General features: G+C 39.4%; 3 protein-coding genes across 8 annotated transcripts in view; 1 reads left to right on the top strand and 2 right to left on the bottom strand.

Annotated features, from left to right (window-relative positions):
- The window catches only part of osgep (O-sialoglycoprotein endopeptidase), a 103,792-nt gene extending 96,553 nt beyond the window's left edge, over nucleotides 1-7,239 (bottom strand). Inside the window, exons 1-3 of one of the 3 annotated variants that reach the window (XM_077501392.1) lie at nucleotides 7,167-7,239; nucleotides 5,969-6,045; nucleotides 5,811-5,891 (exon numbers count right to left, since the gene is read on the bottom strand). The gene's annotated coding sequence lies outside the window, so the exon portion shown is untranslated. Of the gene's footprint in view, nucleotides 1-5,810; nucleotides 5,892-5,968; nucleotides 6,106-6,884; nucleotides 7,110-7,166 lie in introns of those variants that run through there. The other 2 variants (XM_077501394.1, XM_077501393.1) reach the window with 2 other exon arrangements.
- Nucleotides 588-10,728, top strand: slc38a2 (solute carrier family 38 member 2). The gene is made up of 16 exons (XM_077501406.1): nucleotides 588-946; nucleotides 1,880-1,981; nucleotides 2,083-2,164; nucleotides 2,249-2,364; nucleotides 4,239-4,312; nucleotides 4,390-4,482; nucleotides 4,702-4,774; nucleotides 5,631-5,713; nucleotides 5,806-5,864; nucleotides 5,994-6,158; nucleotides 6,259-6,338; nucleotides 6,462-6,562; nucleotides 8,489-8,613; nucleotides 8,697-8,838; nucleotides 9,060-9,157; nucleotides 9,245-10,728. Exons 2-16 carry the CDS (start codon nucleotides 1,881-1,883, stop codon nucleotides 9,350-9,352), a joined length of 1,500 nt encoding a protein of 499 aa, XP_077357532.1. The 5' UTR covers nucleotides 588-946; nucleotide 1,880; the 3' UTR covers nucleotides 9,353-10,728.
- Nucleotides 10,729-11,570: 842 nt separating this feature from the next.
- Nucleotides 11,571-22,864, bottom strand: scaf11 (SR-related CTD-associated factor 11). 4 transcript variants are annotated; one of them, XM_077500672.1, is made up of 15 exons: nucleotides 22,652-22,864; nucleotides 21,207-21,250; nucleotides 20,987-21,135; nucleotides 20,413-20,496; nucleotides 20,204-20,283; nucleotides 20,034-20,113; nucleotides 19,920-19,957; nucleotides 19,770-19,840; nucleotides 19,139-19,258; nucleotides 17,879-17,973; nucleotides 15,664-17,703; nucleotides 14,005-14,339; nucleotides 13,580-13,735; nucleotides 13,356-13,475; nucleotides 11,571-12,347 (listed from the first exon to the last, which is right to left on the bottom strand). In XM_077500672.1, the coding sequence occupies exons 2-15, from the start codon at nucleotides 21,223-21,225 to the stop codon at nucleotides 12,252-12,254; spliced, it is 3,483 nt and encodes a 1,160-aa protein (XP_077356798.1). In that variant the 5' UTR covers nucleotides 21,226-21,250; nucleotides 22,652-22,864; the 3' UTR covers nucleotides 11,571-12,251. The 4 variants fall into 4 exon arrangements, with proteins under 4 accessions (XP_077356798.1, XP_077356799.1, XP_077356800.1 ...); XM_077500673.1 differs by having other exon boundaries at nucleotides 20,413-20,490; nucleotides 21,207-21,253; XM_077500674.1 differs by having other exon boundaries at nucleotides 13,356-13,466; nucleotides 21,207-21,253.
- Nucleotides 22,865-23,703: the final 839 nt, after the last annotated feature.

The raw sequence follows: 23,703 nt of genomic DNA on the forward strand, positions 1-23,703 counted from the left end.
GTGGAAGCTTTCCAGACACCCGAGACTCAAGAGGAGCAGAAGAGAGTGTGTGAATGAGGATCAGGATGACCGACGTCACATGACAGCGTTTGTGCCTAATCTGCTTCTGACTGGGAGGTCTGCTTTGAAGCGCCACGCTTGCAGACCTAATGTGGACCGACAGCCACCCCGGCCTCTTGGGTCAGTCCTTACTTTTAATATGGGGCTAATCTATCAGGGGGGGAATGTAACCTAATTCTCATTTTTTGGAATTGAATTCCGCCTACTGACTAGGGTTAGGGTTAGGTTTATGAACATTCTAATTAAATAAAAAAATAAAAAATAAAAAATTGGATACCTGTGTTCTTATTCAACATTTTTTTCCCCATGATTTAAACACATGAATGCCATTGTGTTAAAGTGCACTACAACATTCCTGTCGTTTGCCAAAAGGGGAGTGTATACAGGTCACAGTGTGTTCTGTTTGTATACAGAACCGACGTCACAGGCCGTGCGTAAAATGCCTCCTCTCTCCCTCCTCCTTCCGAGTGCAGTCGCCCCTCCTTTTTTCCCTCACTCGCCCTCACCCGACCACCTCCTCCACTGTTTCGTGGCTGATGCAATGCTTTATAAAAGGGTGAGTCCACATCCCTCGCTTTAGCAGAACACTCATCCTTTTTCTGTGCGCATCGATTTTGGGGGTTATTTTGGTTCATTTTGACCTAAGAAAACCTCAGTTTTACACATCAGTCTGTATTTTAATAGTAAATTTTACTATTTGAATTATTTAATTTGTGTTGTCCATCAAATTTTCTGATTATAACCTAACATCTTCAGTTTTATTTAATTTATTTCCAAGGATCAGACAGCTCTTGGAGTCTTTTTTTGTGTGATCATTCCAATCAAATTCACCGGATTTTTTTTTTAAAAGGGATTTTACTGGCACCCAGCCACATCTTTTCAAAAGGTAAGAATGCCGGCATGTCATGCTCTTGACGGGAAGGAAGACAATGGTTAAAAGTCAGATGTTTATAATTAACTTTAAAGTCATTATTATTATTATTTAACTTAAAGGCATCATTTTGGTGTCATTTTGAATTAAACCGGTCGGGAAAATTAGAATATTTCCATTTGAATGCCTCTTATGTATTACTGGGTCAGCCTCGGAACAAATGAATAAATAATAAGACGTCAATGCGGTGTTAAAAATGATGACATACACTGCAGATATGACTTAATACATATTATTAGATACATGTTAAGGGGGAAATCAGTGTGATGTTGCATCAGGGTTCAAGTGGTTGGAAAGAAAAAAAAAAAAAAAAAAAGAGCGAGACGAGGGCCATGCCCATAAACGGACAACACGTGCCATTGTTTCCATTGGAGTCAGTCATTACACATAATGCGATTTAAATGATCTGGGCACGCAATTTGTGGCCTACTTGGGTTGGATGCACAAATGTGTATTTTATTAATTAATATACTGTATAAATTGGCCTATTTTTAAAATGAAATTAACCTTATAGGTTTAGTCACCACATTGTAATTTGACTCCTGATTATGTGTTGAAATGACTTAGACACACCCTGATACTTTTTTTTTACATTTTTTTTTAAAAATGCTTCCAAAGAATTTTGCGCAAAATCTACAATGCGGCTTTTTGTCATTGAGCGTCTATAAGAGGGGCTGAGGTGATGTCGGGTGGACTCAGATGCCGGTCTGGTATTTTTCCACTGCCGGTGCGTCAACTCACCCCCTCCCCCGCGCTCTTCCTCCTCCCCCCCTCCCTTCGCTGATAAGTCACATGACCCAGCAGTGAGCGGGCACACTATAATATTGATTATTCTCAGGCCTGTGGTGCACATGATTGGAATCAAATGAGTCATTTCTTCCCTTGCAGCATGAAACAAACCGAGATGAGCCGTTTGCCTCGTGAAGAAGACGACAGCAGCACCAACAGCAACGACTACGCAGAGTGCCCGAGGAAGGTCCCACTGAATGAGTGAGGAATACTTCCAAACACAAAAATAAATCAAATACAGGTGTCAGCGTAAATGACGCTAAATGTCTTTTTTTTTTTTTTTTGGGGTGTGCCCTTTAAAGGCAATACGCAGACTTAGATCCAGAGAGTGAAAACTTCCTCCCGGACAAAAACCCTGGCAAGAAGAAATATGAGACAGAATATGTAAGACTCATTTGATGTGAAAAGTAAAAAGTCCACATGTTTTTTTTTCCCTTCTAATTTTGAGAGTTTGTTTTCCTTACACAGCACCAAGGAAATGCCTCCTTTGGCATGTCCGTCTTCAACCTGGGCAACGCCATCATGGGAAGTGGCATCTTGGGTCTGTCCTACGCCATGGCCAACACTGGCATTGCGCTATTTGTGTGAGTAGATGACCTTTATGGACTCTCTTTGCCATCAAAAGTAGGAACATACACTTGCCACGACTTCCTTTTTTTTTTTTTTTTTTTTAAATAACAGTTTTTGTAAAAGGTCACAGCTCAGTGCATTGCAGGTGCTTTTTTCCCCAGTGTGCATGACCCTGAGCGGCAGATCAATGCAACAGTCAGTGTACAAATATTACTATCATGTTTGCACTAGATAAAATAGAGGAAACGCAGTGTTGAGACATGTCATTTTGTACTCGAACAATCAGGGAGAAGTTGCATGTCATTTCCCGGGTGCGTGAATTTTTTTGCAATCAAAGGGAGTGGCCTCAACTTGAGCAGTACTAATGCGGCTGAGTAAAGGCAGCCATCTATCGGGGCGTGCTTCTGTACACAGCGGGGATTACAAAAAGCGGCTGATGCAATAGGATAACGCGTGCTATATAACAGGAGGTACAAATGCGGTTGCAAAATCTGGGTAATTTTCAAAATCCTTTCATCATTCACTGTCATTGAATGTGAAAGATGCCACATTTGCAGTGCCAACTTGGAGAGATGGCAGTGAATGACTTGGCGGAATGTATTTCAGTACAGTGCTTGTTGAACACTAATTACAGGATGGAACCAAAATTGAACCTAAAACAAACAGTTCGTAACTCATTCACTGCCAGCCCAGTAAAAATGGATCTTTGACGTAGGGTTGCTCGATTATGGGGAAAAATAATAATCAGGATTATTTTGGCAATAGTTGAAATCATGATAATTCAAATGGTTATTTATGTTTTGGCGCAAAACAAGAAAATGTTTAAGCGTTTAAAAATATTAGGACCAAATTTAAAAAAAAATAGAAACACTATAATTAAGTTTTGGTAATTTGGACCAAACAGAATTTAAAATAATATATATTTATTTATGTTGGCAAAAACGTGAAAGTTGGAGTGCAGCATATGCACTGTGCAGTAGGGCAATATTTTGTTTATTTTTGGTACAAAACAAGAAAATTTTTAAACATAAAAAAATATTAAGACAACTAAAATTATTTGAAACACTATTTATGCAAATTCCTATTGGATGAAACAAAATTGATCAAATTAGTTATTTTAAAATTTTAAAAAAGGGCGCAAATGTATAAATTTAAACAACTCAATAATCTTTTTACTTTGTGATTATGCTGATATTGTAATTGTGGAGTGTAATAATTGAAATTATAATTGAATTTCAATGAATTGCACAGCCCTACTTTGACGTGTATAGCCGTCAATGGCACTAAACGAGTTCAAGATTAAATGCAAATATAGTGTACTAAAAAGTTAATTAAACTACACTGTTCTTAGGAATTGCAAAAGAGTTTTCCGAGTTACTAGCAGTTGGTTAGTTTTGGGGTTTTTTTTTTTACTTTGTGTTGTGAGTGAAAGTGCGCCATACGCAAAAGCTTTAGACATGTTGCCACTTGAGTAAAGTGGAAAAAAAATGGAGAAAATAAGGTACTGGAATGTGCTCATATATGGACAAGGAGAGTTATGTATTTTTGTATTGATGTTGGGTACATTTCCATAATTCACCATGGAAATTTACTAGAAATGTTCCACCCCTATGCACAATCTAAAGATGGTCACATGCCAGTCGGGAGTTCTGCCTCTCAAGTGACCTGCAGATTAATTTCCATATCCTATTAATACCCCGACAGTCCTCGGAGAATTCCAATACAGGAAGATGCAACTTGCTAATATGACACACTCTCGCCATCCTCAAAATCTGTGCTGACGCCGAAGTAAAAAATAAAGAATGAGACCAAGTCACGCAAAAGTCACTAAAATAGATATAAAACTCATTTGTACCCAAACATACTAAATATTCCTTTCTATTTACAGCATCCTCCTTGTGTCAGTCACCATCTTCTCGTTATATTCTGTGCATTTGCTGCTGAAGACAGCCAATGAAGGAGGTGAGTCCGCAGTTCACAATCCAGATGTTACATCCTGACCGCGGTTTTAACTCCGCCCCTTCCCATTGCCTCTCAAGGTGCGCTGGTGTATGAGCAACTGGGCTACAAAGCCTTCGGCATGCCCGGGAAACTGGCCGCTTCCTGCTCCATCACCATGCAGAATATCGGAGGTGAGCATCACTACTGTCTTGATCGTGTAAAGGAAAAAGAAGTGGGGGAAAGGCAGCCGCTTCCAGTAATAACTTGAGTCACTCTGCAAGCATGTGCCAATTCCAGGGAAAGCCAAACATGTGGCAAATATTTGCACAACGCTAAATCTGTCTTGGAATCCTCTCACTTGAAGGCTAAACTAATAAAAAAACAAAAACGCTTTATTTTTGTCGTTTCAGCAATGTCAAGCTACCTCTACATCGTCAAGTACGAGCTGCCCATTGTCATTCAGGCTTTTGCAGGAAGCAATGGGTGAGTACGTTTTCAATGCAAAAATGAAGTTTTAATATTATTATAATGCACCTGTGTTTCTCAAGCTTTAAAAAAAAAAAAAGTGGCAAAAGTGTTTTTTATTGGCCTACTAGGTGAAATTATTAGACCACGTCAACACAGTGGTTATGAATTACTCGAGTGCACAAAATTCACTTTTCTAATTCACACTTACTTCAATATTAAGGCCTAATGAATGGACAAATAGCACATATGAACACTACTGGCTATGTATTATGTGTTTTTAAAATAAAATTGTTATTTACTGTCACTTTTAGATATATTTTTTAAATTAAGTCACTTTGCTACATTAAATAGCTAGTTCATTTCTACATTACTGCTAAGTGTCAATCAAAGGTGAAGAAAAGCTTGTGTGCACTTTAAGGTGACGAGGCGTATGGCTAGTGGGGGGGGGGGGGGAGAGTCTTTCCAAGTTAGTCCTTGAAAGGGCCCTTTTAGTCATCTGCAGCTGGTGCCGCATGGAGACAAGGGCGTGTGTATCTGTGTGCGTGGGATTGGCTGGCTCAGCGTGACCTTGCCTCGCACCTCTCCCGCAGTGGATGATGGATACGTTATTTTTGCCGGTAGATGCATTTGTGCATACATCAGAGTAGTGTTTCTTAGTGTGCCTATGATGGTGTGTGAAAGAATTGTTGCCTAAGTACAGTTTAGTTATATTTAACGATTTAGTGCATTACCGTTTTGTTTAATGATTAAAATATGTTTTTATGTACCTTCTCCTACAGCCACAATAATTACGTAACATATTACCTTTTTCAGTGTCAATGAGTTGGATAAAATCAACTAATATTGGTGCAAATTGTGTTGTCTTTTCCAGTGAATGGTACACTAATGGAGACTACTTGGTGCTGCTTGTGTCACTCTTCATTATTCTGCCCCTCTCGCTGCTCAGGAACTTAGGTAAGTATCACCATACTAATAAAACAAAGCGAGCATTCTGCAGTTTTTTTGTTTTGTTTAGTTTTTTTAAAATAGACTGTGCTTCTCATTAGGTTACCTTGGATACACGAGTGGCCTGTCCCTCCTCTGCATGGTGTTCTTCCTCATTGTGGTGAGTAGAAAATGCGCCGTTTCCACACTGGAAAGCCCATAAACAAGAATGATTTACCAGTGTTAATCACAAATTGGCTTTGAACCGTAACGCACGAGTCATACCTTAAACAATGACTTGCTCCTGCAGGTGATCATCAAGAAGTTCCAGATCCCATGCCCACTTCCTGAAGATGTCCACGCTGCGAACAACACATCTAGTAAACTCCCCAACGCCACTGTGTCTCACAACAACGACACCGCAGTGGATTACAGTGATGCCTGCACACCCAAATACTTTGTCTTCAACTCTCAGGTAAAAAAAAAAAAAAAAAAAAAAGTTAATAACAAGTAAACCTATTTCAACACTTATAAGACTGGAATTTTTAACATGCTTTTTGTTCCCACCTCCCTAGACTGTTTACGCTGTTCCCATCCTGACCTTCGCCTTTGTGTGCCACCCAGCTATCCTGCCCATGTACGAGGAGCTCAAAGAGTAAGTTTTTTTCACGTTGAGTAGCAAAAAACGCAGCTGTTCCCTTATCTAACCACACAGGTCGATTTGTTCTTGTTTTCAAAAATTGGTTGAAACATGGCCCTTTCCCTCCCGTCCGCACAGCCGTTCCCAGAGAAGGATGCAAGGAGTCGCCAACGTGTCCTTCCTGGCTATGTTCATCATGTACCTCTTGGCAGCCCTCTTCGGATACCTGACCTTCAACGGTGAGTTGCTACAACGGGCTGAACCCGAGTACTGGCAACAGATTAGCTAATACAGACAAAATTTGATTTGAATTGGCAAATTGATCACATTTCTTCAATCTATAAAACAACAAATTCAATTTGAAATAGTTACATAAGAATAATGGGCTGTTTTCGATATAACTCAGCTCTTAAGGACACAGAATACCTTAAGAAAATACTTTCTCTCTCTCTCATTGGAACGTGTCAACTTTTTCACCTTGGAAACCTCGTTATCCTTATAAGCCAGGTGGTCTACTGCTGTAGTGTGTACAAATTAAACTACAATTACTGCAATAGTTACCTAATGAAAGGAGTCAAAGACAATTATCCATTAAATAATGATTTTGACTACGGGTAATAATTATAGTAAAAGTAGCTAAAGCGCCGCGTTTTGTCCCTCCAAAGCCACCGTCAACAGGAGTTTCGACGGCTAAGCTAATACGCTAGCGAGCTAAGTAGCCGGTATTTTTCGACAAGATACTATTTCAAGACATAATGGCGATGAATTGCTAAAGACTCAGTGTCATAACTACGTCTTGAAACCCAATTAAACGGGCGACATGAGCGAAAACGGATGACTTACCAACAAAAGCGAACAGCCGCTCAGCTGCTAACTACGCAAGCGTTCACAATGCATTCTGGGACCTGTAGTTTCGACTGTGCATTTTTTAAAAATACAAACTTGGCCGGTTGCTTGTCATTGTTTAAATTTTGAAATATCGTTTAGAATACTACTAGGTTCGAGTATAATAGGTCCAATGGGGTAAACGCGAGTTGAAGAACATAATGTATGTTTTGAATAGCTGTCAACGGGAAGTTAATTAATGCCAGGTTAAGTGTACAAAAGGTCGACGTCCCAAATGCCAAATATCCAAAGTTTAAGGGGAGTCGCTGCCTCGTCAATCCAAATTAAATAAAACAAGTATGACAGTGGAACCAGATTATCAAGAGTTACGCAACAATGTGAAAAATGCCACCTGATGCGGCCAAACCACTGTTATATTTGTGTTCCTATTCAACGTATACTATGTGTATATGTATATATATATATATATATATATATATATATATATATATATATATATATATATATATATATATATGTGTATGTATGTATGTATATATGTGTATATATATATATATATATATATATATATATATATATATATATAACTTGGATTATATATATCATTTATTATTATTTTTTTTTTATTTTTATTTTTTTAATAATTAGTAAATTAAAATTGCATTAATAATGAAATAAGTTTAAATATATTGGGTAAAAGGGGTAGGACTAGATAAGTTTTTAACTTCTTCCTACTCCCTTTTGAACATGTAAGTTATGATTGATTGTATGATTATTTTATTGGGATTTTCTTCTCTTTTGATTGTTGTTGTTTTCTGTTTTATTTCTGCTGTTCATCTGTTTATATGTTCAAAAAAATAATAAAAGGAAAAAAAAAAAAAAAAAAAAAAAGGAAAGGAAGGATAGTACATGTACGCTCAAGCTGGTTATACAAGACAGCTTGAAGAAATGTCTGTGGAACTAAAAGCTGAGATGTCACAGCATGTAGTAGAGCAACGTTTCCTAACCTTTATTGAGCCTAAATGTGTATTTTCCTTGCTTAAAATCTCACGCCACGTCACCAAACAAAGTGTTATCTATGGAAATAATGATTTAGTCTTAATTTAAAATTAAACGCGGCCTTTCGCCATCAAACTCTCAAATGCATTGCAAAACTTGCTTATTGAGTACCTTGCTTATTTCAAAATACATGATGATCCATTCTTTATTCCATACTCTTCTTTTTCTCTTTTAGTACTCACATATTTTAAATACATTTTTCAAATCCCATGTCGACTATAGTAATTAATCTTGCTCTTTTGTGCTCCCTTCACTCGCAGTGCACGTGGAGCCCGAGCTGCTGCACACTTACTCCAAAGTTTACAAGTTCGACGTGATCCTGCTGATAGTTCGCCTGGCCGTGCTCACCGCCGTCACCCTCACCGTCCCCGTGGTACTCTTCCCTGTAAGTGTTCAAAAACAACAACAAAAAACGTCAACAATTGTTCAGTTTTCGGACACCTGTGAACGCATCTCATCTTCCTGCAGATCCGTACCTCCATCAACCAGTTCTTGTGCGCGACCAAGTTCAGCTGGATCCGCCACACCATCATTACCGTGGGACTGCTTGCTGGCACCAACATCCTGGTCATCTTCGTGCCCACCATTAGGGACATTTTCGGCTTTATTGGTGAGTTTTTATGAGATTCAATTATCACAATAAAGATTTCAACTGCAGTTGATTTTATGTTTTTATTTGCAAAAAAAAAAGCCTACTATAGTATCTGAACTTTATTTGGGTTAAAGAGTGGCAGATCAACTACATTATAACTATTTTTCAAATAAGTTGTTAAATTTTTTTTATTTAGAAGCATTATTGAATTCTAAATCTCTGTATTCTTGCTGACACAGGTGCATCTGCTGCCGCCATGCTCATCTTCATCTTGCCCTCGGCTTTCTACATCAAACTTGTGAAGAAGGAGTCAATGAAATCCGTGCAAAAGATCGGGGTAGGTTTGCGAAACTCCTTTCTTTGGTCCTTTGTATGTGAAGTGCAAACAAGCTCAACTGGAATTTTTTTTTTGTCCCTCGCTTAGGCCACCGCCTTCCTGCTGTGCGGCTTCGTGGTCATGATCGGCAGCATGAGCCTCATCATCCTCGACTGGGTGCATAATGCCAATGAGGAGCACCCCGACGGACACTAAGGGTCTGGACTGAGGTCTAAAAACTAAGGAAGGTCACGTTTTGAAACAAAGACTTGATGCTTGGTTTTGACTGAGAAAAAGACTGTCATTCCAAGAGAATGTATACCCGGATTTGTACAGTTTGCTGTTTTTTCACACCACAAGTATGGTGGGTTTTCTCCTCGCTTTTTTTTTTTTTTTTTTTACTAAAGGGGCCACGTCTCACTTCGTGCTTACCCTTAATTGCATTGTTTTTTGTAGTTCTGTTGCAGTTGAAAAATATAACGTGCCTCAAAGCAACGACGAAATACAGTTTGAGGTTGTCGGGAAAGTTGAAACCGAAAAAACAATTAGCAGCTGACACTCAGGTACGGTTTTCTTTTTGCGCAAGTGCGGCTGTGAGCTCACACAAGTCCTGCTGACACAACGGTGCGAACCGGATCGGAATTATTATTTTTTTTGCCAAATGTATACCCGTAAAGCGTGTTTGTATACTGTACTGAAAAGCACTTATTGTTCAGCACACTGGTGGAAAACCAGACTTGTTTCCATACACAGACGAGGGCCTATTGACACCGCGTACCCAGTATTTGTGACTTTTCCTTGTACACAAAAAAGGGGGGAAAGAAATTAGCAAAAGACAACACAACCTCCCTTTTTATAGCATACAACACTGTACTCGATAAAAAAAAACCAAAAAAAAACTACTCTTTAAGAACTGCTGATATTGGAGTAGCATGCACACTTGAGGAGAGGTGGCCAAAATATATTTTTTTTCTTCCTGGGAGAATACTTTGAATTTGACCATATACAGTGGTCGTAAAAACACCTGTCAAACTTGCAAACGTAAAAACAAAAACATCACGCTGACAAGCAAACATACCAAAAGAAAAAGTCTTGTGCACGTACGGCGGCGGACTGTGCTTCCAACACTAACTCAACACCAAAGTGTTGTTGTCCAACATCTATTTATGGAAGACCATGAAATCAATGTAATTTAAACTATTTTACTATATTTATATGATATTGTATCTGTATATATATGTATATATATCTATTAAGTTCAACTGTATATATATATATGTTTGTTTTTTTACGAAGCATTGTAGCTGTAAAACAAAATCCACGCTGGGGAATTTGACAAAGCTTCAACTGTTCATCTGTCAAGACTGACTGAAATGTTCTACTGTCAATTTTGTGCAACTTCTGTTACATGTCAAGGCCACTGAGAACGTAAAAGCCACCTTGTACCCCTTACTGACCCCCAGTTGGAGTCTGTCAACCACCTGTGGGCCTCAGGGGCAAAGAGGGCTTTGCCCACCAGTGTTACATTCTTGTTTCAATGAAACACCATGTATATCCTTGTAATTAATGTCCAATTAAATTCAGTTACTCTATATCAAGCCCTGTTATGTTTTGTTTTTCCACTTGCATTATTCTAATGGCTCTTAGTTTTCCAATTGACCAAAAAACATAATGGTCACTATTTTTTTATTGGGAGAAACTCCAGTTACCTGAATAGAATAGAATAATTATATTTCCTCTCATACTAATTAGCCATACCAATCATCAATATTTGTGCCTAGATAAATATATCCTAGACTAGCAGCACTAAATAAGTTTTTGGTGAAATGTTGCCCCCTTGTGGTCAACAGAGAAGCTTCATTGTCATTATACAGTACAGCGGCGCGTTGAGAAGTTGGATGTAAGTTTAAATCATTCCGTGACCTAAAGAAAAAAAAAAAAAAAAAAAAATCCCCATTCAAATAAATGTAAAAGCCATTAATCCGTTTCTACCTGCCAATAAAAATGTTTGTACTGAGAATTGTAGTGATAAAAAATAGCCGTCAATTTAGTGCTTTATAAAAACAAAATAACAGAATTAAATAGAATTTGAAAGTTTTTGCCACATTTTTCGCTTCAGTTCAAGACAATGCGCTGCTGCGCCTCCTGTTGTTTGCACCCGGGCCACCAGGGTGCAGTATAATACAGTTTTGTTTTTTGTTTTTGTATATTTATAATTTTGTTCATGTAGCTATGCCAATGCTGTCGTGACAAGCTGCACAATTAAAAAAAAAAAATGCTCTTCTACTAGACATAAGAATTATAATTTAACAGTAGTGGATATCCACCTTTGCCATTTTTTAAACTTCTAATACACGCGAGTTGGCTCAATAACAGCTGGGAAACACTCAACTTGGCTACAATCTATTGAACGGAAGTAAAACTCACAACCAAACAGGAAGCAGCTACTTTATTTCACTACTCTCTGGATACTTTGCACAGTTCATCTTAATTCATTGATATTCACTACACATTCAGGTGGAGTTCACTTAACCCCAGGACGTACGTTTTATATTACAGACTCGCTATCTTGACACATCCACAGCCAATAATGAATCAGTCATAACTCATAATGTCAGAACTAGTCTTTTATCTGAAATATAGATTATTTTTTTTTAAAGATCATAATTAATTGGCTGTGTAATCAGGATTCCATAAAGGAAAATCTCATTGTACCAGCCAGAACATTATCTCAATGATAGTAGTAGTAGCAGACATGACATTGCTTTTTTTTTTTTTTTTTTTTGGTAATCAAAGCTCCCTTCTGTCCAACCCCACCAACTCATAACCCTGCTCCAATTCCAGTTCTTTTGCACCTCAGTATCTATATCTATGCAATATAAAGGTCTCTTGCATTCCAATTTCAGATTGGATCTTTTTTTCTAACAAAATATGAAAATCTATAGAAAAAAAATCTATAGCTCATTAAAAGATATATATATATATATATATATTTAAAAAAAAAATCATGGCTCTCTGTCATAGTCGAGATTGAAGACTAAATTCCAGCTAGAGGAAATTGCACTTGATCTGCACATTGGGTCTGTGACGCTTCACGTCGTGTCAAGTTGCCAATTCACTTTTTGCGCGCGTGCTTGTATTTGTCTACGTAGGCCTTCACCAGGTTGGCCACCTTACTTGAGTTCACCTCGCCGCTCTTGCTGTGACACACCTGGGCATATAAAACAACAAATATTAAATTAAATAAGATAAGTTCTACATTTCTTCTGCAGTATGGAGGACCAAAACTGCCAAAATTGAAAATAAAAGGAAAATAAAAATGGATATAAAAAATATAATTTGAAAATTATATACAAAAACAAATAAATATAAATGGAAATAAAAAGAGCAAAAAATATATACTGGTATATACAGAATACATTTGTATTTAATTATTGAAATATTTTTTATAGTTTAGTTTTTTTTTTAAACTTTTAGTCATTTATATTTATTTACTTAGTAATTTATTTGTCGTTTATTTATTTAGTCATTTATTTATTAATTTTGAATTTTGGGCCATAGATAATAAATAAATAAATGACTAAATAAATAAATGACAACATAAATAAATGGCTAAATAAATAAATGACTAAAAGTGGAAAAAAAAGATATAATATATTAAAAAAATTATATTATATTGAAAATTATATAAAAAAATAAAAAAATAAATATAAATGGAAATAAATTATATAAAAAATAAATAAATAAATATAAATGGAAATAAAAAGAGAAAAAAATATATAACGGTATATACATAAATACATTTGTATTTAATTTTTGAAAAAATATTTTATATATTTATATCCATTTTTATTTTCACTTTTAGTCATTTATTTATTACATACGGACCAAAATTCAAAATAAATAAATTACTAAATAAATAAATGACATAAATAAATGACTAAGTAAATAAATATAAATGACTAAAAGCAAAAATAAAAACTGATATAAAAAAATATATTTCAATAATTAAATACAAATGTATTTACGTATATTCCGGTATAAGTTTTTTGCTCTTTTTATTTCCATTTATATTTATATATATTTTTTTTATATAATTTTCAAATTAGATATATTTTTTATATCCATTTTCTTTTCACTTTTAGTCATTTATTTATTTTGAATTGTGGCAGTTTTGGTCCTCCATATTGCAGGAGTCGCAACATCCATAAACGTGCACCTTCTCTACTGCTTTGCGGACAATCTCCTTGTACTCCTCCTTTGTGATTTCCTTCTTTTGGTAATAAGGTTTGATGGCCGTCTTCACTTCATTTATGGCCTTCTCCTGGATCTGTTGTTTCTGAAGCAAAAAAACAAACAAAAAAACAACAACAGGATTGCATTACAGTATAGAAATCCGCATCAAATAAAAGCGAGAAACACAAAAGGGAGATGTCGAGTTGCCTTTTCTTTTTTGGAGCTGTCAGCTTGCGCCTTGTGATGCTGAGCTGGCTGCGTTGTCGAAGAAGGCAGCACCTGGCTGATGGCGGCTTGCTGGCCTACTTTGGTCGGAGTGGGAAGCAGGCCCGATTTTCCATAAGCGCTCATAGTGCTCACCATCTAGGAGAAGCCAGCAAATATAAACGGATCAGGGACATTGTTGCAGGTCATTATTCAGTGCATTCCAAAGTTTCACTCCACATATAGGTATGCAAAAACTTTCCATTGTTGCCCGTGAATACTTTTTTTTTTTAATTTATGTATCCCCCTTAGATTATAACCGTTTTGATTCAACATAGAAGATAATCAGTCTTGTTTCATGATTTTCATGCCCGAGGATGTTCCAACTGCAGTTTAAGGCATCAACATTAAAAAGCATCATACCGTACCTGTGTTGTTTGCCCATCAGGCTGAGCTGCTGCCGTCTGGCCCCCTTGCTGCATAGGAGGGGGCGGCGGGGGAGGCGGCGGCAGGCCCTGGGCGCCGACGGCGGGCACCTGCAGCAGCGGCACGGCGGGATGGAGGTGCACGGGGATGGGAGGGGGCATGACGTATGGCGCCGAGGGCTGCAAGCTGACCGGCAGGGGGCCGCGGGGGCCCTGCAGGGGGAAGTGATGATGAAGGACATTCAGCTGCGGCGGTGGCGGCGGAGGCATCGCGGTTAGCACGGGTGCAGGAGCGTTGTCCGGTACGGTCGGAAGTGCAGGTTCAGTCTTAGCGGGATCTACAAATAAAAGATAAAGGCTTTGAGGAGGCATTTTCAATTCAGACATTGATTTGGAGTATGGTGGTACCTTGATTTACAAGTTTCAATTGTTCAGTGACCGTGCTTGTATCTCAAATTAAACTTTCCCCGTTAAAATGAACGCAGATCCCATTTATTCATTCCAGCCTCACCAACTTTCTTTTTGTATTGGATTTTTTAAATATAGAAATTAGCACCGACTCTGCTACAATAATATAAATATAATACTATAATAGAATTTGTTTTACCGGTAACTGTTTTCCCTTTGTAGCTATTTATTAACCTGTTAGCTCCCTTTTTCGCCACAATTTCCTCACTTTCAGTAGCTTACATTTTAAAACCCGCAGCCAGTGTTTATCGACTCATTCTGCTTGCACAGAATCGCAGAAGTACGGCACTAACCCCGGGTTTTCACCGGATGCGGTTGCGGTGCGGTTGCGGTGCGGTCCGGCGACGCAAGCAATTAGATTCCATTCATTCGAATGGTGCAGTTTACACCGCTTGCGGGTGCGTTGCGTGTCGACTGCGTCTCAGCTGCGGCGTGCCGCAGGCCTTCCGCAAGGTTAGACCTATTTTCTATTTTTTCCGGACGCTGCAGCGGTAGGCCTCCGGCAAATGGCAAGCTAGCACAAAACACATCGAGCGGGACAGGAAGACCGACGCAGTTTCAAAATAAATTTCCGGCTACCTTTCAGAATAAAACACTCGCCAGCTCCTATTTCGCAAGCTTTTCAGCAAAACGTGACGTGGGCGTCGCCGGGCCATGTGCTCATTCACGGTTTAGACACCAGCGAACATGGACGAGGAGAGGTTTATATTGGAGGTGGAAAACCACAAAATAATACATGACACATCCTTTTTATAAGGACAACCAAAAAAAGGATGCTGCATGGAATCTCATAGCAGAAGAAGAAGAAAAGGTTAAATCAAAAGAAGTCCACCTCTCTTTCTGCTTCTCTGTTGAGCACAGACTTTCTGTATGTTTGTCGTTGTGAAATGCCACATGATCGCGCGCGCGCGGTCCCACGAGACACGTTGGGAAGTGGGCGGCGACGGAGCTGCCGGACCGCAGCTGTGCGGAGCCGGTGTGGATTGACAAAAAAATTGACCCGTCCGGAGCACGCAGTCAAGACGCACCGCACCGCAACCGCATCCGGTGAAAACCCGGGGTAAGTCAACGATACTTACACCTTAGTCATGTTTAAATGTAACAATCTTATCAGCCACTTAAATCTGTCAGGGCCGAGTTGCAACCCTCATTATTTCAAAAGATGTGCATCAGGTCGAGGACATCTCACTTTACCTGCGGCAGGTTGCTCCTCTTCAGATCGAGTCCAGCTTCCTGCTCCCCCTCTTTCCCTTTTGGAATAATAATCCTGAACATCAGCAGGAAGTGTCCTCCGCACGGCCCAGCTGGACGCTGACGACCAGCCTGAGCGGTCCAGCATAGAGTCGCCTGCGTCCGACTCCTGTTTCCTGCGACCGCCACCGCGGTTCTCGTTAAAGCGGCTGTAGGCGTCATTCCCTGAATTGTTGCCCATTCCTGAGTTGTTCCGAGGCTGCCTACGGTTGTCGTCGTCCTGCTGCTGGTTGTGGAAACCGCGGTTGCCGCCTCCCCAGCCTGCGCCGCGGCCTTGCTCGTAGCCGCCACGGGCTTCCCAGCGGGAGCCGCCGCCGCCGCCGCCAAGGTCCCAATTCCTGCCCTCAACTTCGCTGTGAGTTTTTTCCGTAACCCAGTCGGGATTCTCCGACCAACCTTGGCGTTCCGGTGAAGTTTCTGAAGGGACGCCGTTCTCAAAGCGACCAGCGCCTCCATGACACCGCCGTCCCTCGCCGCCCTGCCCCGCCCTCCAGCCACCCCTTCGCTCATTCCCCCAGGGAGACCGATCTCTGGACGGCGTTCGCTCGGGGCTGTGTCCTCGTCTGTGTGACCTCGTTCGAGATGGAGACCGTGATTTGGATCTGGAGCAACTCCTGGATCGTCTCCTCTGCCTCTCGCGGCTACGCTCCCTCCTGGTGTAGTCCCTCCCCTTGTCTCGATCACGTTCTCGTTCTCTGCTGCGAGCGCGGGAGGAGTGGCTGGAGGGCGGGCTCTTGGCCCGCTCTCGTTCGCGCCTGGAAACTTCTCGGCTGGAGTCCCTCTTAGGTGACCAGGAGGAGGTCGGGGAGTGGAAGCGAGAGCGTCGTTCTCTGCCATTCCTCCTCTCGTGGCTTGGATCTCTCGCCGCTTGGTCTTTGGACCTCTCGTGGGTAACGGGGACAGAAGTTTCTGCAGCGGTGCACTCTAAAATTGTGCTGCTAATAGCCTCACTCATGGGTGAACTGCAGTCCATCGGAACAACATTAGTATCATCTTTGGATAGATCGTCATTTTGGATTACTACTAAAGGCGCTTCTGTTGCAGTTGTTTTAGACTCCTCGGTTGCTTTTGCTTCTTGGTCAGCTACCTTCTCCTCCGTGGGTTCACATGATTCTGTCTGCAAGTCCTGCGACGCTTCCTCGTCGTTTTTTTCCAACCCTTCTTCACCAGTGTCCATTTTACAGTCCTGTTCAATCACATTGTCGCAATCAGGAGACATGAGGTTATCCAGAATCTTCTCTGGTTCAGATGGCGGCGATGTGATGATCTCAACATCTCCAACTGAAATTGAGATGACAGCGGGTTGCTCTTCTTCCGTGCTAGGTTTGTCAGAGCACTCAGACTCTGGGCTCTTTGGAGGGGAGTCCAAAGAACAAGACAGGTGACTGTTGTCCTCATCAGGTTGTGGTTGTTCATTAGAGTCTTTATCTAGTGTGTCGTTAGTGTCGTGCTCCACATTGCTGCTTAAAGATTCTGCAGTTTGTTGCCCATCAAGTGAATCAATATCAATGTTCTCTGCATTCAGACTTCCTTCTGCATCAGAAGGCTGATCCGAGTTGTTCATCTCAAGCTTTGCTTCGCCGTTCTCCTCTTTCTCGTCAGTGTTGTTAACACCATCACTCTCGTCATCCTCACTCGCCGACGGGCTCTCAAGTTCGGATGACTGCTTTTTTCTTGCGTTTTTCCGCTTCCCGCTGGCCTTTCGGTTTGTTACCCGTTTACCCTTCCTTTTGGCCGGCACCTGAGATGCCATGCCAGGCTCGGAGGCGTGGCTGGCAGATGAGTCGGAGTCAGACACACTGGACTGCGGCGGCGATGGAGGGTCGGACACCGAAGAATCCGTCTGGGTTTTGCTGCTACGTCCTGACCGTCTGGACGGCAGAGATTCGGATGTTTTGATGGGCGCTTTGGAGTTTGAAGCTCTTCCGCCTCGCTTTTCACCTCCTTTAGGACAGGTAATGGCGCAGACCACACCCTGGAAAACTGTAATAACACAAATTACGTGAAATAATAAACACATAATATAAAAATAATGGTAAATTCAGACACTAATTAAATTGGTTCCATGACCACACTTAAACTGGTTCATCCTCCTAAAAGTCAAATAGCACTCTCTAATATTATTAAGGATATACACCAAACGGTCAGACATACTCACCAAAATGACGAGGCTCAAATGATGAAGTGGTGGTAACTGGAGATGAACAGAGTCCAAATGTCAATGGACTGTGGTTGCTATTAGCAGGGACGAACCTGCAGGAAAAGGTGTTATCAGTTGTAAATGAGCTCTGATAAGCATTTACACACCCTAAAGAAAGTCTATAATAATAATAATAATAATAATAATAATAATAATATTCAGGGGTGTCAGGCGATTAATTTTTTTAATCGTAAGTAATCGCATGACTTCAACAGTTTACTCACGATTATTCGCAAAATTAAATGTACAATAAAAAATGTACACTCATAAGTTTTCATACTCGTTAAGATAAAAGTGGAAAACAACGTTAAACTAAGAGAAATATGGCTGTATGCTTTAGTCATTGATACAGTAATTTCACAATAATTCATAAAATTGAGTTAAAAAAAAAAAAGTACTGTACTGTAAAAAATGAGTGTGATACTGATTTGTGTTGAGGGCATTTTTTCTGCCACTAGATGGCATAATTGCATTTGTAAGATGTTGGTGACAACTCATTACATTTTTCTTTTCATTTTAAGAGCTATTTAATCTTTAACACGAAGCAACTTATGAAATTCAACACATTTTTTAAAATTGTAAAATACAACTTGACCCCAGTCTCCACAAATATATGCATTATTATTATATTTATTACTGCTCAATTTTGACGTGGATGTGTCTGCAGCAATGCGACTGGAATTACACAAGTACTACAGGCTTTTCAAGTAAGGGGTGGTCATTAACTCATTCACTGTCAGTCATTATAGAAAATTTTTACATTTCCAATACTCACGTGATATTACATTCAATAATTATATATAAACCGAATCTACCAAATAACAGAATAGACTCCCTACTTTTTGTCCCGTCCCGTTCTTTTATAATTGACAGCAGAAAAATGTAGGTTTGCCAAAATACAGCCATTTCTCCCATGGACTCTGAAACTGTGTTTATTTCCTATAAAATGGGGCAATGATGTCATCTACCGGTGGTTGGGCATCAGTAAAGTTGTTTCCAAGTTTGATATTTACAGTGGAGCATGCTCAGATTCGCCCCCATTTAGCACCGCTCTAAAAAATACAATTGACAAGTATACTTGTCAAAGGCAGTGAATGAGTTAATCACGCGTTAAAAAAAATTTGTGGCGTTAAAGGAACTTGAAATTAACTCAAAATTAACACACTAATTTTCACACCTCTAATATTAAAAGGAGAGTCGTAGGTGAAATTCCATTACCTTGATGTTCCATTCGCAGTAATGGGAGCAGCAGGAGAGAACCACGGGCACTTTTGTGCCTGCCGTTTGCACTGTTCTGTTTCATACAATATGTCTTCCGTCACTAACACTGGCTCTGTACTGCAAGAGAATGATCATGTCAGGATTCATTAATATTTCATCAGGGGTGTCAAACTCATTTTTATCACACGGCCCTTTGCAGTTACAGCTTCCCTCGGAGGGCCGTTCTGACGGAGAAACCTAGTAAATGTTTAATCGTCTCATCGCATTATTAAATATACACAACAAATTGATGGATTACTCGTTTGGAAATCAGAAGTCAAGGATAACATTTTGTTAAATTCTTATTCGAGTTTCTGTAAAATAGGTAGGAAAGATTTCTTGCAAAATCTCAACTTTATGTTTTACACATGACAATCAGAAATGTTATCAATTTTCAGAAGGATCATGGAAGTTGACACACATGAATGATGTGGCTGACCGGACCTGGCCCCCAGGCCTTGAGTTTGAAACATGTATTTACATAGCGAAGTCAATAGAATCTTGAGAGAAAACAGGATATTATAGAGTATTTTCTATACTCTTGTATTGTCATTTATTTATTGTCATTTATAATGGAAACATGACTTACATGTCCTGTGTTGATGTTTCTAATGAAAGAAATGGAGCTGATGGCCAAGCACATTGCTCTGTTCCTCTCACCTGAAAACGATATAGCAAGTTTTTTTTGTTTTTTTTTTAAATGGGGGCAAATAACAGCACAGTACAATCAAAAGCCTACCCTTTTCTGACTTATTGATGATGGGGCATCAGCATTGCCTGGTGGAGGAATTGACAGATTACAAATGGATGAAAATCAAGCTGGAATATTATGTATAATGAAGGCAGAATGTACATTTCCGCACAAGCCCTTTTGTTTTCGAATTGGCCATCTTCTCTGCCCTTTGCCATCTGGACCGTTTTCTGAGTTTGCTTCTGGGAGAGGGAAAAACATTCCAAAAGTTCAAATTTTGTCGAAAAACATTTAGATGAATGAGATTTAAAAAAAATTATAAGAATACTCACTTGAGACAGACACTATGACCCGGATTTCTACAGACGCAACTTTCAGTTTCAGTTTCAGCCACACGCCGCCTCACTGGAATCTTTAAACAACACGAACACCAACGTCAAATTACTGCACCAATATTAGCTCAGTATTAGTAACCCATCTTGCAAGATAAAAGGAAGGAAAGAGTCAGAGGAAATGTGGTGTCAACTGAGGATAAACAGACCTGTACACAGCGCAGGCTTCCATCCCATCTGTAAACATTCCTGAATGGTCGTCTGTCCACTGGACAAGAAGGGACAATCTGCAGCTGAGAGGAACATAATCATCTTATGAATATGGTATATAAATAAGAATAGCAAGCTTAAAGCACTCAGAATACTCTACAATACACCCATTTTCCAAACACTAATTCCTCACAAGGGTCGTGGTAAACATTTTCATTACAATTTGCATTAAGTGCAATTTTATGAAGCCAGGATAATATAAGATGGTAGTGGCTGGATTACGGTTGGTTTGTACCCAGAAACATAATTTCTGTTGTGAAAGCTTGCAAGAATTTGGCAAAAGAGACTCACTTTCTCATCCACGGTTACATATGAAATTATAAATATAATTCTGAAAGCTCACGTAACACGACATGGTGGATTAGTTGCTAGATTTGGGTACAATTTTTTGCTGTGTGTTGTGAGCAAAAATGTGACAAAACGAGCTAAATCCGCATCTTTTCTACCCTTGGAAATTTACCACCATTTTGCATCCTTTTGTTGTAACGGAAACGTAACAGTGTTAAACGTCACCTCTGCCCAGGTGAGGAGGCATCCAAGGCAGAACACATGACAGCAGCTGTCCGGCATGGCGATCTCTTCTCCGGCCGGGACGCCCAAGCAGATTGGACATCGCTCAGCCTCCTCGCCGTCACTCCCATCAGGGGGTGACCCCTGGCCACCTACACGAGAACACATGATGACATCAGAACGTATACAAAAATTCATCACACGGCTCTGTCAAGAGACTCACCGCTTTCAGCTCCAGTCATGTCCAGCCCCGGGCTGTCCGAATCACTGCTACAAGAAACAAAAGGGTCAGCTATCAACAACAATTACAAGTCAATATGATTTTTTTATGTAATGTCTACTACTTAATAATCAATAATGCCAAAAGTGACAATCAGTCATGTATTTTCGATGAATTACAAACATGTTTGTGAAAGTAAGCATTTTTCCATTTCTTCCCTTCAATTAGATATGGTGGTTCGAAACATCTTCCATTTAACGGACAATGAAGGCCACTGTGGTCAGATTTGTGCCTCACGACAATCCTGTCTCAGATGTCTACAGACATTTCCTTTGACTTCATACTTTGTCATTTGCGGGGCCTTACTGTATTATAGACAGATATGTGCCTTTCCACATCATGTCCTATCAACTAAATTTACCACAAGTGAGCTCCATTTCAAATTCAGGAATCTCTCTAGGATGATGAATGGAAACATGATGCACCTGAGCTCAATTCTGAGCTTTGCGGCAAAGACTGTATAAATACTAGAAGATGTCTTCTTTTTTTTTCTTTTTTTTTGCAAAAAAACAAACAAAAAAAACAATTCACATTGACAAAAGTCTGTTTATGCTAGATTTTGCAAAGTTCTCCACACAACACCCCATAATGACAAATTGCCAACTGCAATGGATCCATATCAGGCAAATATATTTGAACTGGTCAAAAATGTGTGAATGTGTCAGATCATCTCCTTCAATTATATAAAATAATGTGATATAAAATAATACGATTAGAATTAATGTGCGTGTAATGAGTGTAATATATTTAATAATAATAATAATAATAATAGGTAAAATTCATGTATTTAATGATACAGTCAAGTTGAAAAAGTCAATTACACACAAACATATTGTAGTTTATAATAGTACAGTGATGGCAAGAAGTGACAGGACAACCTCGAATTATCACACTTAAAATAAACTTATATTAATGAGGCTTTTATGGCAACAATGAACACAGTTGTTAAACTAATTAGTTTTCGTTTATTCCGCTACCTTCACAACACGAAGAGCAAACATTACAATTAATTTTAACAAATAAAACATGCCTGATTCATGCCTATTTGGGGCTCCGGTTTTTTTCGTACCAATGTCGAAATTAGCATGCTTGTTTGTTATTGGTTAGTAAGTGAGCTAATGCTATCAGAAACCAAAAATAGATACTAAATAGCTTCGTGCTATTAGCACAGTTAGCAACTCCAGGCTAAATCGCGGCTATTATTAGCGACTCTCAATGCAGCGAAGGTTGTAGGTTGGCTAGGTGGCTAGTAGCGATCTTAGCTTAAGTTTGCCTCCTCGAGCTAACTAGCTGCTTTGGGATAACAACACAACACCTGCTTACGTCGTTATAACAAGCTAACACTTGAGGCTAGTTAGCAAAAGAAGCCAAGCCAGTGTCTTACTCACCTCTAAAGTGCCCCCGTGCCGTGTTTTTACGCGTCGAACCGCTTCCTTGGTGTAATCTTTTTACCCCCAAGTAAATGCTAACGGATCGGTAAACTACTCGTTGAATTGCGGTACTTGTTTGAGGCTAAAAACCAAGCAGAGATTACATATATTCTCGGCCACATGTCTCGCGGTGCGGTCCGTAGTTTTCACGATTAGCTCCCCCGAATGGAGACAGCGCGCATTGCACAGAAAGGACCTAATTTCATGCATAAACTAAAGAATACCTGACTTGTGTAAATTATAGTCATCCCGAGACAAACTAAAAACTTAAAATAGCTCTTGATGCCCACCCAGCAAATTGCTTTCAATGGACAATCATCTTTTGGATTTTGTTTATTTCTTCCGAGTCATTTTTTTTTAGTCATGGACATAGTTTAATTGTAGCCTATAGCTAAGTTCTTGAATCAAATTATAATTTGATTCCACCATTTTTTTTGGTTAGAAACCAATCCTGTATTAAACGAGGGACAGAACTATAAAGCTTTTTTTTTTTTTTAATAGTTAAAATATTTTTCTGACAACTCCTTAAGACATTAACACTTAAGTACAATTTATAGCCTTTAATTTAACATGCATGTTTGTGTAATGTGGAAGCCAGTGGAAACGCACGCTAGCACTGGGAGAAGATAACATTCCACAAAAGAACCAAGATTCAAACTCCGGCTCTCAAAATTGGAGGCAGACATGCTAACCACTCACCATGCTGCCTATATTAATAATTAAAAACAAATACGTTAGCTGAATCTGAAACTGTGCCAAATGTATTTTAGGAGCTGCAAGAATTGGAGCATGAAGTCATTAATTCAATTATCAAAAAGAAGCCAACCAGACAATGGAAAATCAAGTTCTGTACATTAGAATTTAATATTCCATCCATAACCTAAGTAAAAGTATCAAAGGTCCATGTTTCTTTTAAGTTATTAAACAGGTGCTGATTTTTTTTTTTCAAATTGAAAAACTCATCTTCCGTGTAGCAACGATGCACATTCTTTCAAGTGAATGTGGGATCA

This window comes from Festucalex cinctus, chromosome 16, assembly GCF_051991245.1.
Source record: "Festucalex cinctus isolate MCC-2025b chromosome 16, RoL_Fcin_1.0, whole genome shotgun sequence".
Classification (NCBI taxonomy): domain Eukaryota; kingdom Metazoa; phylum Chordata; class Actinopteri; order Syngnathiformes; family Syngnathidae; genus Festucalex; species Festucalex cinctus.